Here is a 12590-nt window from a genome sequence, read left to right as displayed (position 1 = left end):
TTAACTAGTAGTTCACACATGCGTAAAGGTGACTAAATGGTAAACAAAATATAATACATTTGATAATAACAAAATGATTTGAAAAAATAAAATAAAGGAAAAACAAACTTGCCTACAAATTAGCTATAAAATATCAATTGTTTTCAATTTATAACTAAAAATAAAACCTAAAAGTTTCAAAACTATAAAGACATCTAATTCTTCTGCCTCCTCCTCAGCTTTGGTTTCAGTTCCACCTCCTCATCGCTGTCAATGTTGCTCGTTTGCTTCATTTTACCATATTGATAAAATATGAAAGAAATACGTTCACGATGGCTCTCAATGGAAAATGCTGCTGGAATTAGAAGATTTTGGATCAAATGCTCAGCAAAAGGCAATACAAACGCTCCACAATCACTAAACAAAAATACAGAATTATAAGTAATAATACATAAAAAAAATAAAAAAAAATTATGTTTTAAAAAACTTACCTATTCTATAGGGTTGGTAGATCAAAAAACTTACAAATTCATGTTTTTGTTTAAAAAACAGATTAGTTAACTATTAGTTACCACATAGTTAACCATTGGTAAATTACGTTCAAGAAAAAAAAACCTATTAACATTATAAAGTCAATTCAGATAAATAACAACCAATAAAACATTAAATAACCATCAGTTAACAATTAAATAAACATCAGTTAATCAGAATAATGATAATTACTAATTGCAAAATTGATTTAATACCTATCAAATTAAAAATAGTAGCAGTAAACGGAAAAAATGAGAAAAACATATAATATAACTATAAAAAACCAGTTAACCAATATATTAACTTTAGTTCTAAATAATATTCAATAATTTTATAAAATATACAAAATCAAATCCTTTGCATAATCATTCAAAACTAAAAACAAACAGCACACACATAAACACCCACAATAACATAAATAATGAGAAATTGATAAACAATAAGAATTAAATGTAAAAAAAATATAATTAAATCACAAATAACTTAACAGAAAGAGGAAGAGAAACCATCAGTTTGTTCTTCTCATTGCCGGTGACTGAGAAATCCAAAAAATCACTATTAATGCCCTTAAATTCAATTCAGATAAACAACAACCAAAGAAAAATTAAATAATCTTCAGTTAACCATTAAAATATTAATTTTATAATGTCAATTAATATAAACAAAAACCATTATAATATTAAATAACCATCAATTAACCATTGAATAATCATTAGTTAATAAGTATAGTTGTAAATAATTATTCCAAAATTAATTTAAATACCTATCAAATCAAAAACACTAGTAAACAAACCATCAGTTAACTATTAAATAACCGTTAGTTAATAAGTATATTTGTAAGTAATTATCTCAAAATTACATAAACAGGTATCAAATCATAAACACTAGAAGCAAACACAAAAAACTTAAAAAACATATAATGTACTTAAAAACAACAATAAATTAACCATTATATTAAATTTATTTCTACATATTATTTAATAATTTGTTAAAATATAGAAATCATACCCTTTACATAAACATTCAAAACCAACAAATAAAAAACAGACACATAAACACCTAACAATAACATAAACAATAATAAATTGATAAACAATTAAAATTGAATGTTAAAAATATATAATTAAAATTTCAAATACCTTAACAAAAAGAGAAAGAGGAACCACTGTTTTGTTCTTCTCATAGTCGGTGACCGTGAAAGCCTCGAAATCATTAATATTGTCTTCTTGATTAGTAAGAACTCCACTATTCTTACTCGAAGATGGAGGTTCAGTGAATTCTACTTTCCGTTTGCTAACAACCCTCTTCGATTTAGTCATTGAGATTTTCTTGTTTTGGGATTTTTGGGAAGAAGTTTGATTTGAGGAAGATTTAGTATTCGCATTTCAAATTTTTTTCAATTAATAAACAAAATAAAGTGGGAAAGATTTTGTGAATGAGAAAGATGAGTTAATTAGGGAGAGAATCTAGGAAAATATCAATGATAAACGGATACATGCAATTGAAGAGTGAGGTTACCATTTATGTTAATAGTGTTTTGCTAATTTGAAAAGTATCTTTTTACAAATTAAAAATATATAATTGAAATTATAAAAATAGAAACCGTAAAAGTCAATTTGAATTTTTGCTCCCGTAATATTCACATTAATTTAGCCAAAGCTAGTACATGAGCTAATTTTCTCTTTACAATTATGGCTGATTTAGACTTTTATTAGTTTATTTCCTATTATGCCTCATTTAGGGTTTTTATTTTGTTTTAATATTTAAACAACCTTATGAGTTGTTGGAAGATAGTTTTTTAATTTTTGATATTTTGAGACAGAATTGTTTGTTTTTCCAAATGTCGGTCCTCAATCGAATTAATGACGTTTGATGCCTAGCATTTGTTCTTGAATCAATAAAATTTAGAAGTTAATTGCTGGCATTATTTTGTTAATCAACAGCTTTTAATTATCATTGTGTTTATTGGTGACTTCCGCTACATCAGTTGATATCAGATCTGCGTTCGTTTTTAAACAATCAAGATAAGAAGAAAATAAAAAAAATATGGAGAATATTTTTGATCTTTATGATGAAGAAATTTTATTGTTTGTCAATTGGGATTGCCAGCAATCTATGATGATGATCATGAAGAAATTAAGATCATGAATAATATTTACGATGATTTGTTTTTATTTAGATTTTTTGGAGTTTTTTATTCTTCCATGATGAAAGATTTATTTATTCAAAATTTCATTAAATTTCGTTGGGTTGAATGAATGTCTACATCCATAAAAGTGGATAAGTATCCCGTGTTTAGAGAATTTTTGCAGGCGAAAAAAATCATAATTACTATTCAAATTTCGTGTATATGTTGATACGATCAACATCCGGATCCGGATTATTAGAATTTTCATTTTGAATTAAAATATACAATCCAAACCCACGTGCCCCCCAACGCCAACACCTTATTCTCCTTCACCTTGCTCTAATCTATCGCCGCCATGAAAAACCTTGTCTGGCTACCAAAGTAGAACAAAAGGGGTGCCATTTAGGGGGGGGGGGGGGGGGGCTTAAATCTTGGATAAGGCAGGGTTCGTATAAATGATATTTGATATATATGAGAAAGCAATGTGAAGGATACCAAGTTTTCACATCTATAGGCCATCAACATACAAAATTGATTTTGATGTCGAACATACATGTCCCGATCCTTGAAAAAACTTGAGCCTGTTGTTTCATCATCAAAAATAACATTTTTATTCTTCTAATATAGCATTAGAGGCACAGAAAAAACTAGTGGTCCCAAATTTAACATCAAATTTTAAAATTGTAGCATAATAAGTACATGTCTTCGAGTTGCTTCCAACTGAAACATATCCTTATCGAAATTGAATGTATTATATTTGAGGATTAGAATAAGGCATAATGCATTATGTAATCCTTAAATATATCATTTAATCTTTTACAATCTTTTCACTACACATATTTTCTCTTATCGCACGACGCACGTCTAAACTTCCACTCTTTTTGCCGACCCCTGAAGAAGTGTGTGAATAACACGCGCACCGACGGGAAAGGACATGTTGAAATTGTACGATAAATTTGCGGCTTGAAGAGTTTTCCGCCAGTCCCTTACGGTTTAAAGTGTTACCTATCAGCTTTTTAGAAATGGCCTTGGTCACTTGAATTGCGAAGGTTCTGGCTCTTTGCTTACATGTGATCATAAAGCTATCAGATAGGAAAAACAAATACTCCAATTATGGTCTTTATCTTTTCCCTTTGTTAAATCAAAAACCGGAGATTATCATATTGTGAAAAACGAAAAAAAACTGCCGCTCGCCTTTCTCGCTTCCAGCCGCCTCCGGTCACCGTTATCCACTGCCGCTTTCCCTTCTCGCTTCCGCCACCGATCTCCACCATCTCGCCGTCTTTGTCTCCGCCATAATAAGAATAGAAGAAATCATTCGGTGTCACTATCTTTGGATCCTTGCACAATTGTTCGTTTTCAATTTCTGCATCAAATGGGAAATTCAGAAAAGTTTAGAACTTAAAGGAAAACATGGTAGACACCGGAAAGGAAGAAATAAAGGACTTGTTAACCGTCGATAACCGTCCAACCGCTGCAATTCTCTTCTTTCTCCATGGCCGGCAGAGATTTCAAAAAGCGCAGTATGGGTCAAAATAGGGAGACAATTTTGAAGCTTCCAACATGGTGGTGTAAATGATGAGATGGTGAGAAAACCTTCACCGTCGTCCTCAGCGGCCAGGTTCTTATATTTCAAATTTATATCCTTTTTTCTGTTATTACATGTTAAGATCTGCTTTCAAATTGGTGATTTTTATACAATATTATTTACTTGACAAAGTTTTTTAAATAATAATCCAACATTTAAAATTTTTAATTCTGAATTTAGTGAAAATTGAACATTAATACATTCGATCATTAATATATATTCACACTACCATCTTCACTACCGTAAAAAAGAATAATCAATGGAATGATCGTTTCAATTCAATGTTTAGCAATCTTTAAAAGATAAGTAGTATATTTTTTCTTTTTCCTTTTAAATATGAATGTTACATTCATAATCATTATTATAGTTATGGTTTATATTCTTATACTTTTCTAATTTTATATGGGTAATTGAATATGAAGTAGAGTTGTGTTTTTGTTTGCTAATTTATCTACGAAAATATGTGTAAATAGGCATCCGATCGGCGCCGCCGGGTATGTTATTATCTTGCTTTTTCTGTATTATTACTTATTTTGAGTTTATAAAGTTTGAATTACAAGAGTTTAAAATGTGGTACAACATAATAATTCGTCCTTATAAATTTGCAAAATTTATTGATATTAGTTTCTTTATTCGATCATAAATGACCGCACCTTTTTTTTTTGGTACAAGGGAAAGAGGCAAAGACTAAAACAAACTAGTAACTAACATTCCTATCACAAGAAACACCATAGAGATCATGCAAGATCCAAGGTAAAAGACTAATATCATAAGTGGTTGGATGAGAGTAACTGTTTTTTTTTTTTCAATTTTCAAAATATGTTTTTAATTAATTAATAGTATCAATAATTAAGGTCAACAGTGATGAAAGGTTATGTCACTATGCAAAATAAAAAATAAAAGAAATGCAAATTTTAATTGAATTTAAATTATAAATTATATCAATTTTAATTGAACTTAAAACCAAAATGGATGCCAATTTTAACTTGGATTTGTTTTTACTCCACTTTTTATAATTACTTTGCTTGAAAAATGTTATTATGTCACGTATTTCTTTCTTTGTATTTTAACGGATCATCAAGTGATGTTAATTTCAAAAGCAAGAATTGAATTTTCAAATCCTAATGTATTTAATCTTTGATGAATGGTATTGTCAAAAGTAGATATTGTCAAAAATAGATATTTAAAGAAATTTAGTTTTAATTATTTTTAAAATAATCTCTTCATTTGATAATATAAAGTAACAATTTGTTCAAATAACACGATTCTAACTATTGACAACTCAATCGAAATCAAATCCATTATAATAAAGTTTATTATTTAAATTACCTACTATATATTATTTTTAAATAATTGTATAATTATATGTTATTTTTACTCTAGTTAGATCTCATTAATTATATAAAAAAATTTGTCATTTCAATTTGTGAAGTTAAAATACTCTCTATGAGGTTAAATTACTCCTTGTGAGGTTATTGTACTTCTTGTGAGGTTATTGTACTCCTTGTGAGGTTAAAGTACTCCTTGTGAGGTTAAAGTACGTTGATAAAGGTCTCTACCATCTGCAATGTACAAGATAAGTTCTGATACAGCTATAATATAATAACAGTTGTTGGTATGATTTGTATGAAAATTTTGGAGATTTATCACTTATTGTAGTTCTTGTTGTCTTTCAGGAATAATATCACCCGAAGTTCCGAAGACACTGGATAAATCGAGAAAGATATTCAATCAATAATAGAAGTCATAATTTTTATACCGTTCGCTTACTTTGCATATGTTAAGCGAATGTGTACTTGGATGGCCCATGAAGTGGCTAAAAAGTCCTTAAAGCCTCCTTTTTAGGAGTTATTATTGTAATCTCTGTTATTTAATTCTCACAAACATTATGTACTTCTATTTACCGAATTTAATACAATTGCTATTTTGCCAAAAAAAAATATGGTCTTTATCGCCCATCATCAATAAGACATAGTAAATAAACCACCACAAAAATTTCATTTCTTTTAAATTATCAAAAAAAAGATTCATAATTTATTTTTAAAATATGGTTGAAAAGAATCCAAGCGGGTGGCTATTCTTATCTGTGTAGGTTAAAATTATTAAATTTCCAAATTTTTAAAATTTACTAATTTCGTTTTACGTGCTATGCACGTGGCTCGTGGTGTGACTCATCAATTTATATTAATTATATAAATTTATGTTATTTATAATTAATATATAATCAATTAGAGTTTTTGTTAGAAATAAATAAAATACTTCAATTATTATAATATCATTATAATTAGCAGTTATCTCTTGTTTTTTTTTAATAATTGCATATATATTTAATTATTTTTAATATAAATAAAAAAGCAAATACAATATCTAAATTTGTCTCATTTTAAAATTCAATATTGATATATTAAATAAAAAATAGACAATTTGAATAATATTAATTTGGTTTGTACAATGTCTTTGTTATTTTCTGAATTTCATTCTTGTTCATGTAAAATATATCAAATTCTAATCAATAATTTATCATGTATAGTTTCTAGTATATAACAACCAATTTAAAGGTTCAGTTCTTGTTTATTTATAAATTACTTGATATTTACCTTAATTCAACTTAACTGTAGTTGCATTGGTATCAAATGTTTACTTGATGGCAGGAACTCTTTTTTTCTGTGCAGCATTATTTCATATAATCTTTGTTGTAGGATTAACATAGTAGTAATATGCATAGAGGACTCTTAAGGAGAGTTTCAAGTGGTGATGATTTTACCTTATCCAAATTTAACACTAATCGTACCTTAATTTATAATCAATTTGTAAAGTGATTAATTAGATAAAGACCATTAAACCTTCAATAAACTCATTAATCAGTAGTAATTTATAAAGGGTTATTTAGTAAATGTGCCTGTCCCCCCCCCCATCCGTACTTTTATATATAGTATTAGTTTTACTTTACGTGTTTCACACGTGGCTCGTAGTGTAACTCGTCAAATTATCAAACATAATTTGAAATAGTAGTTAATTTGTAATAGTATATCTTGTTATGTTGAATTAATACCCAAATTTTTTAATTATATTATATTTTAATAGAAAATATAAAATCTATAACAAATATAAAAGTGTATTCGCGGGGGAACACTTCCATTCACGGACAAAAATACCCTTGATATTTCTAATAGTGACATATAAGAATATTTGTGCTTAACAAATAGAACGATGACATTCCTAATCCATAAAAAAAACATATTAAAATAATTATCGTAGTAGTTATCATTATGTATTAAATTCCTAATCCTAAAAGGAATTGTGCGAACAACTATCATTATGTGTTAAATTCCTAATCCTAAAAGAATATGACGAGTTTCATTAATATTAAATAATCATATTATAATATTTGTGTTAAAGTTTTGATATTTTTGATATTTATTAGTTATTTACTATAAAAAATAATATAAATTTGCTTCAATTATATTATCATTTTTTAATAATAACAATATCAAAAATTAAATCTATTGCTTAATTCTAACTTTTTAACATTTTCAATAAAAGAAATTAAAATTTTATAGAATAATTAAGCAAAAATAAATAAAAAAACAAAAGTCTAATAAAATTTAAATAATAATATATTATTAAAAAAATATACAATTATAATATTAAATAACGGATCATATAAATATCGTTAACGTGCGTAGCACGTGGCCAAAAAAACTAGTAATAATTAAAATAGTAATTTATCAGGGTAGTTTATCTTATTTTGAATTTTATATGATTAAATAATAATTAGAATAGTTTTATTAGATAGTTAAAATAGTATATTTTAATTAGTATTTTAGATAATTATCTTAACATAATAGTTTATTTTAGTTAGTACTCTAACTTATCTTAACATAGTAGTCTATTTTAGTTAATACTCTAGCTCTAATAATTATTTTAATAGTTTTTAATAAATAATTAAATTTTATAAAATAAAAGGGTATTATCGTAAATTTGTCTGTCCACTCCCTCCATCCGTACTTTTATATATAGTATAGATGTAGATTACTCATTATAATTTTTGATACGTTATATATTCATCACATACATTTGTGATATATGAATTGTTTTTATAATTATTAGTATATTGATATCCCTTTTCTATTATTAAATGTGTGCTTGTTAACCACATATGCATTTATTTTTGTTATCTTTTTTATAAAAATCTTTAATTTTTCTTTTTGATAATTATAAAAGTCTTTAAATTATGAAGACTTTATACTAAATGTTTGTTGCATGTAGATTAAAATTTAGTTAAACAATTAAGGGTTTGTCATGTAATATAACATTTTATATTGGAGTGAAAATTGAATTATGTGTTAAATTTAGTGCATGCAGTGGATACAAATATAAAAAATATAGGAGAATACAATTTTTTTTCGATGAATACAAACATAAAAAGTTTAAGAAAAATCTGATAATGTCATTATCAAATAATAGCAATATCAATCTTTTGTTCATCAGAACCATAATAACTCTACACCTTGGATATTATTTTCTTCTCCAATTTAAAAAGCAAAATTACAGCGAAATAATAATAAAAACTCATAGAATCAAATCCTATTTGTTCACAAAATTATCCGTAATTTTCATAATTGTCTTCTCCCATACATCATATAATGTGAGTGTTTGTTAAATACTGTAAATATCTCATCTTTAGACCAGTCATTGAATCATAAACCGATTATATACTTAATTTATAAAAATTGATATCGAAAGTTTATTAAATTAAATTATATTCATACACTAAATTAAATTAAATTAAATTAAATTAAATTAAATTTGAACTCACCAATAGTATGAATCATAAACCGATTATATACTAAATTAAATTAAATTATATTATATGTCTACTCCGATCAATTAACCAAAAAGATATTAATACATACTTTAATTTATTAAAAATACAATCTCACATTTATAATCTCAGCTTTAGTTTTTAATCAATTCCTTATACACTCATAAACAACAAACTAAAAGAATAAATAAAGTTGAACTCACCAGCATTGATAATTGGCTCCATCTTTTTAATACTGTTTCATATCCTAAATCCCATAAATTCATATATGGGCTGCAAATTTAGTTTTCAATTTCAAATTTTAACCCTTCGCAACACTATTACTCTCCAAAAAGGTATGGACGCAATGGTGGTTGGAGCTGCCATAGAGGGCTCATCAATTTTAGGCTTCTCTTTGACAGCAGTACGTGAAACACATATATTATCAGCGAAACTATTAATGGAGAAGAGTTTGTGAAATATCCCTAATTATACGGGCAATCCCTATTTATATTTATATTCATTCTAAAAATTTATAGTGTTCATGTATACTTGAACTGTATATATCAAATACAAAGTATTCGTGTGTGAGTTGTATATATCAAATACAATCCTTAATCAAGTCATGTTCGGAAATACTTGTGTTCTGTTAGGACTCTAATAATTATATATATTTAATTATTAATTATTAAATAAATAGAAAAAGATAAATTACTATAAAACCTTTATTTAAGTGATCAATTAGCTATAAATTAAAAAGGGTTATCACGTAAAAGTGCTTGTCCCCCCCCCCATCCGTGCTTTTATATATAGTATAGATATAGATAGATATAGATATAGATGTATTCTTTTTCCTATGAGATTTTAGTTTTATTTAACTGACAAATTTCAGTTACTTAATAATTAAAAATCAGAAAAAAAATGTCGTGTTCTTAAATTTAAAAGAAAAACAATAATCATATGTAATTTCAGAAGTATAATAGCAATTTTTGGATTACATAATTTACAGAAGTTCATAAGTTTGCTTCATACATATCCTTATTCAAGAGGAGCTTTGATAATAAGAGATTCATTAAAAACTGATAATTAATGTAGTACAAGTAGATATATGTGAATTTGCCTGTCAGGATCGAATTATAATCACTTTTTTTTGGAAGAACTAAGAATTTTTTGTTTGATGAATAAAAATATATTAAAAGTCATAAGAAGTGGCAAAACCAAAACTCTAAACTTCCGCACAAGAAGTGCCACACTCAAGATGGCAAACTGGAGGCTACAAAATAGAGTTATGGCGGATTTTTTTAAACATGTTTACAGAAAACGTAAAATATAATAAAAGAATCGATCATTAATAAAATAAAATAAAAACAATAACATAAAGTGATATAAGAATCATAAACTAATTGATGGCAGCAAAGTCGAGCGATTTCTTTCCTTGGTGGGAATTGCTGAAGAAATTGGTCATGTACTCTCCAAATATAACTTCTCTATACAAAGTCACTCCGTCTTTTTTCACCAGTTGAGCCAACGGTCCAATCTTCTGTGTTGGTTTTGGAATTGTGAAAATTGGTATGGACACCCTTGATTTCTCACTTGTTGTCCTCACTCTATGTTCTGCACTTTTATACTTCCCATTGCTTACTATCTGCACCAGCAATAGAGCATTTGAGTTCGATCTCGACTCGCTTGCATATTCTAATCTAATTAAGTTTCATGTTCAGATTTTATTAAATGGAAGTACAAAAAAAGTTGATGAGTTATTCAAACCTGTAACATGTCACCAACATTGATGACCAAAGCACCGGAAACTGGTGGAATCTCCATCCATTCTCCTCTCTTCTCGCCCTCTTCGACTTTAACATATAAACCGCCAATATCATCTTGTAATAACACAGTAAGGGTACCCATGTCCGAGTGTTGTCCCACCCCAACGGTAAGCTCAGGATTCGGACATGTCGGATAGAAGTTCATATTTACCATCTTCGACCCAATCAATGCTTCTATTGTTTCATCTTCTACTTCCACTCCTAGCTTTTCCATTAGAACATCCATTATTTTTCTCACCATCTTCACTGATGTTTGCAAGTATTCTAGTACCACATCCCTGAAAAAGAATAAACGTAACACATGATCATTAGAAAAAATTAATTTATACGAAATAATGTGATTCTAATGGAATGAACCTATGCATGAGATTGCTTACTTGCATTCCTTAGGCCAATGTTGATGTGCTTCCTCTTCATTCGTATACATCATGCTAATATAATCTTTCCATTCCAATGCCTTCTCTTTCTCCGGCACAAAACTGGTGCCGTACTTCACATATGGACTAGGGCTCACACCCTTGCAATAGATAGCCTTTTTTTCGGATGGTTGGTTAAAGAAACTATGAGCTGCATGCTTCAACGACTCTAGCACCTCAACCGGAACACCGTGGTTCACCACTTGGAAGAACCCTAAAGTCTCGGCGGCTCTAGCTAGTTCCGCCGCCACTTGCTCGTGGTCCGGACCGTCTAGTTTCGACAAGTCAATTGGTGGATTTTCATTTAATGTGGATTTATGTTTGTCTATTCTTTCCTGTGGAGGTTGAATATATTGTTGTGGTACCTCTGATAGGCCTGAGTCTACCATTCCTTTTACGCCATTGCCGTCTCTTACAACAAAATTGAAGAGTGAGTTTGATTCGGAAAAACTTGGAGGAGCCATTTCTTCTCTTACCAGCTATGTAGCACGAAAATAAAAAATGTTATACGTTATAATAAATTACTAAAATAAAAATATTGGAGGAAAAAATCGAGGGAAATGATACTTTTTATAAAATATAAAATTTTCAGAGTTTTAAATTTCTTTAAAAAAAAAGGAAAAACAAATACAGAAACTTATAAGCCAAGAAATTTTTTTCTGATGAGAATTGAGGTTTCAAGTGCATAATAACCTCTTTCAGGATGAATCATATATATACACTCAAATTGAAAGAAAATGGTCAACCATATCCTTTGACTATTTGATCTGTTATTCTAAATTATCAGTTGATAATATCTAAATCTTATAATCTATAATTGGAATTCATATTTAAAGCAATAACTATTTTTTTTGTATGCCAGAGCCATATTGATATGTATTTCCATTCATATTATTGTATATCTGTAACTAATTTCTCTTTAATTTAATCATCAAAACCTTTTCTTTCTCCCTTTTATCTGTTTTTATTTAGGTATTGCTTCTCAAAATACAACATTTTTTATTTTATTTTCATATTTTACTAACATTAATTAATCGCTGTTATATTTAATTAGTGTACAGTGTTCATACATATTTTTATATGTCTTAATCTACAAGAAACAACGAATAATTTAAGATTTTACAAATGTAACTAACAGCACAAATAGCCAATGAGCTTTATTTATTTTCTTTTTCCAAGGAGATTACAAGAGCAAAGCTTAAATAACCTAAACATTTAGCAAACCAAATTGGCGGAATTTTGCTTTTTCCAATTGAACCAAACGATGAGCTTCTTTATTGTAATCTCGTTTGATCCATTTGCATAAGTGATAGTCAAA

General features: G+C 27.8%; 1 protein-coding gene and 1 long non-coding RNA gene across 2 annotated transcripts; one reads left to right on the top strand and one right to left on the bottom strand.

Moving 5' to 3' along the window:
• The first annotated feature begins 3301 nt into the window (after positions 1–3301).
• On the top strand, positions 3302–6119 carry LOC126654943 (uncharacterized). The gene is made up of 2 exons (XR_007632800.1): positions 3302–4979; positions 5903–6119. It is a non-coding gene; the product is annotated as an uncharacterized LOC126654943 (long non-coding RNA).
• Positions 6120–10411: 4292 nt separating this feature from the next.
• Positions 10412–11804, bottom strand: LOC126656567 (scopoletin 8-hydroxylase-like). The gene is made up of 3 exons (XM_050351161.2): positions 11234–11804; positions 10798–11134; positions 10412–10675 (listed from the first exon to the last, which is right to left on the bottom strand). The coding sequence occupies exons 1-3, from the start codon at positions 11734–11736 to the stop codon at positions 10430–10432; spliced, it is 1086 nt and encodes a 361-aa protein (XP_050207118.1). The 5' UTR covers positions 11737–11804; the 3' UTR covers positions 10412–10429.
• Between the last annotated feature and the right edge of the window lie 786 nt (positions 11805–12590).

Source organism: Mercurialis annua, linkage group LG7, assembly GCF_937616625.2.
Source record: "Mercurialis annua linkage group LG7, ddMerAnnu1.2, whole genome shotgun sequence".
In the NCBI taxonomy this organism is placed as follows: Eukaryota; Viridiplantae; Streptophyta; class Magnoliopsida; order Malpighiales; family Euphorbiaceae; genus Mercurialis; species Mercurialis annua.
The sequence above is the reverse complement of the archived record's forward strand: the minus strand, read 5'-3'. Positions and strand labels throughout refer to the sequence as shown.

Excerpts from the sequence above, each read along its gene's own strand:
- LOC126656567 (XM_050351161.2), bottom strand. The coding sequence starts at position 11,736 with ATGGCTCCTCCAAGTTTTTCCGAATCAAACTCACTCTTCAATTTTGTT. Across the intron at positions 11,135-11,233 it reads CATTGGCCTAAGGAATGCAA|GGATGTGGTACTAGAATACT; the intron begins GTAAGCAATCTC and ends ATTCTTTTTCAG. Across the intron at positions 10,676-10,797 it reads ATGTTGGTGACATGTTACAG|ATAGTAAGCAATGGGAAGTA; the intron begins GTTTGAATAACT and ends TTGCTGGTGCAG.